At 61.0% G+C, this 2,331-nt stretch overlaps 1 protein-coding gene across 1 annotated transcript; it reads right to left on the reverse strand.

Moving 5' to 3' along the window:
* Window positions 1-308: 308 nt before the first annotated feature.
* On the reverse strand, window positions 309-1,954 carry LOC109764497 (exocyst complex component EXO70B2). Its single transcript, XM_020323303.3, has one exon. The coding sequence runs from the start codon at window positions 1,787-1,789 to the stop codon at window positions 497-499; it is 1,293 nt and encodes a 430-aa protein (XP_020178892.1). The 5' UTR covers window positions 1,790-1,954; the 3' UTR covers window positions 309-496.
* Window positions 1,955-2,331: the final 377 nt, after the last annotated feature.

Below are 2,331 nucleotides of genomic sequence, written 5' to 3' on the forward strand. Positions count from 1 at the left end.
GGCACAAGTATGCAAATGGCCAAAAAACGATGCAGGTAACCAAACACATCCCCAGTGTATATGTTCGAAACAAAATACAAAATCTACAAAAAAAATCATTTTTTTGGGAGAAACATTGACAAAAGTTTTAAGTGCTTGCAAAAATTCGTCTTGAAATCACATTCCTAGAAGGCGTGGCAAAAAAAGGGTACTCCTAAAATGCTACTTTCAAAAGCATTTTAGAGCACTGAATTTGTTTTTTTTGCCACGCCTTTCACCGAGCTCATTTGAGCTCGCGAGCAGAAAGGTACTTTCGGTGTACTTGAGCCTTTTTGTGCATAAGCTTGTTCTATATGCTTGTCATTGATGGACATTGTTTGCTTGTTATTGTTCACAATTCTGTTCAATTTAATTTCTTGTTTGAATGAAAATATCTGAAAAAACAAAAGGAATCAATGAGACAGACAAAAACCGGAAACGAGGATGCAGTTGCTTTGCTCCCAAAAGTTTTCATCTTCTATCCTTCGAACAGCTCCGACAGGTGACGGCGGAGCTCCTCCGCGCCGCGGCCGGCGGGCACGTTAACCTCCGGGTGGCTGTCCAGATACCGGCGGTACGCCGGCACGACGGTCTCGGACACGGCCATCCGGAGGTCACCCCTGAGCACGGGGCTGGGCACCTTCCAGCCTGTCTGCATGCTGCACGCGTTCTGGAACGCCGAGTGGAACGCGCTCAGCGGGTGCCGTCGCCGCAGAGCGTTCATGGCTCCAGGCTTCCCGCCAAGGCGCGACACCACGGGCGCCCAGGAGACTCGCAGGTAATCTCTGATGTAGCCCTCCATGCGCTCCTCGCGGGCGCCGGCCCAGCCAGGCGGCAGGAGCATGCCGATGGCGTCGGAGCGCACGGCGCAGCGCACGATGGCGCTCGTGTTGTTGAGCATGAACACCTGCCTCAGCCCCGGGAAGGCGAGCGCGGCGGACTTGTCCTCGAGCGCCGCCTCCAGGCACGAGATCAGCTCCGTGACCAGGCTGGCCTCGTCCTGGTCGCCGCCGGCGAGGACGAAATAGAGGGGCACGCGGTTGCGCAGCATGCAGCGCAGGTAGCCCATCCAGAACCCGACGCTCGGGTGCTCCTCGCCGCCCTGCGGCATCCGCCACGGGTACTGCGGTGCGCGTATGAAGCCCCTGAGGTCGCGCACGCAGCGCCGGGACGCGTCCAGCAGGCCGGCCAGCGCAGCATCACGCCGACGCTGCCGGCCTGCTGGACGCGTCCCGGTGCCGGTCAGCCTCAGCATCACGCCGACGCTTTCGCCCGCTAGCTCCGCCGCCGCGGCGTCGCTGGCCGGGCTGCGGACCTCCAGGTTGTGCCGGCCTCGGAAGACGCGGTCCATGGCGCCCAGCGCCTGCGCCCACGCCCTGATCCTCCCCCCGACCTCCCGCCGCGGGAGGCCGTGGTCAGTCCCGCTCCCGGGGCCCATGTCCAGCACCCAGCCAACGTCGAAGCCGGCGATCCATTGACGCAGAGCGCCCGCGCGTGCCGCGGCGGTGGAGGAGAAGGCGGGGAGGAGGAGGGCCATGCGCTGCAGGTGCTTGTAGTCGTCGCCGCACAGTGGGCTGGAGGAGGACGGAGAGGTCGGGCGGAAACGCGAGAAGTGGCGCCGGGACTCGCGTGGGACGTCGGGGCAGTGCTCGTCGGTGCTGGTGGATCCGCCGTCGCTGTCGGAGGGGCCGGAGGGGGAGGCGGCCGGGCTGCTGCCTCCGCTGCTGGAGCCGAGCCGGAAGTCGTCGGCGACCCAGAGGCGCGCGTGCATGGCGGCTTCCCGCGCGCATGCAGGGGTCGATCAGTCAATGGAGAAGAAAGAAACCACTAGCGACCTATGGCTGGCGTGAGGGCAACGAGCGCGTGCGTGCAGGAACGGGTTGTGCCGGGGATGAGGAAGAAGACGTGCACGCGGGGTTGCGCTTTCGCTTGATTGGCTATCATCGCGGCGGCTATAGTCCGAAAATGGTAGTTCGACAGTTCTACTCACTGCGTTGACATTGACTTGGAGACTTGGGAGTCTTGCACACGTTGCCAAATGACCCGGGGTTCCATGTCTATCACATATATTTAGATATCAAGTACTAATATAGCTAAAAATAACGCATTTAACATATATTTGCATGTTATTGGCTCCACGCTCCACGCAACCACGGCGACTCCACGCCTCCCGCTTGCCATTGCCCCCACCGCAGATCTAGCCGCGCCGACCTCGCGGCATGCCTCCACGTCGGCGAAGACTGAGTCCGGCGGCCGAGGCCGCTCCCCCTCCCCCTCCCCCTTCCCCCGCTCGATTTCCTCCCCAAGTCCACG

Source organism: Aegilops tauschii, chromosome 7, assembly GCF_002575655.3.
Source record: "Aegilops tauschii subsp. strangulata cultivar AL8/78 chromosome 7, Aet v6.0, whole genome shotgun sequence".
NCBI lineage: Eukaryota > Viridiplantae > Streptophyta > Magnoliopsida > Poales > Poaceae > Aegilops > Aegilops tauschii.

Coding starts and splice junctions, on each gene's coding strand:
- LOC109764497 (XM_020323303.3), bottom strand. CDS start 1,789: ATGCACGCGCGCCTCTGGGTCGCCGACGACTTCCGGCTCGGCTCCAGC.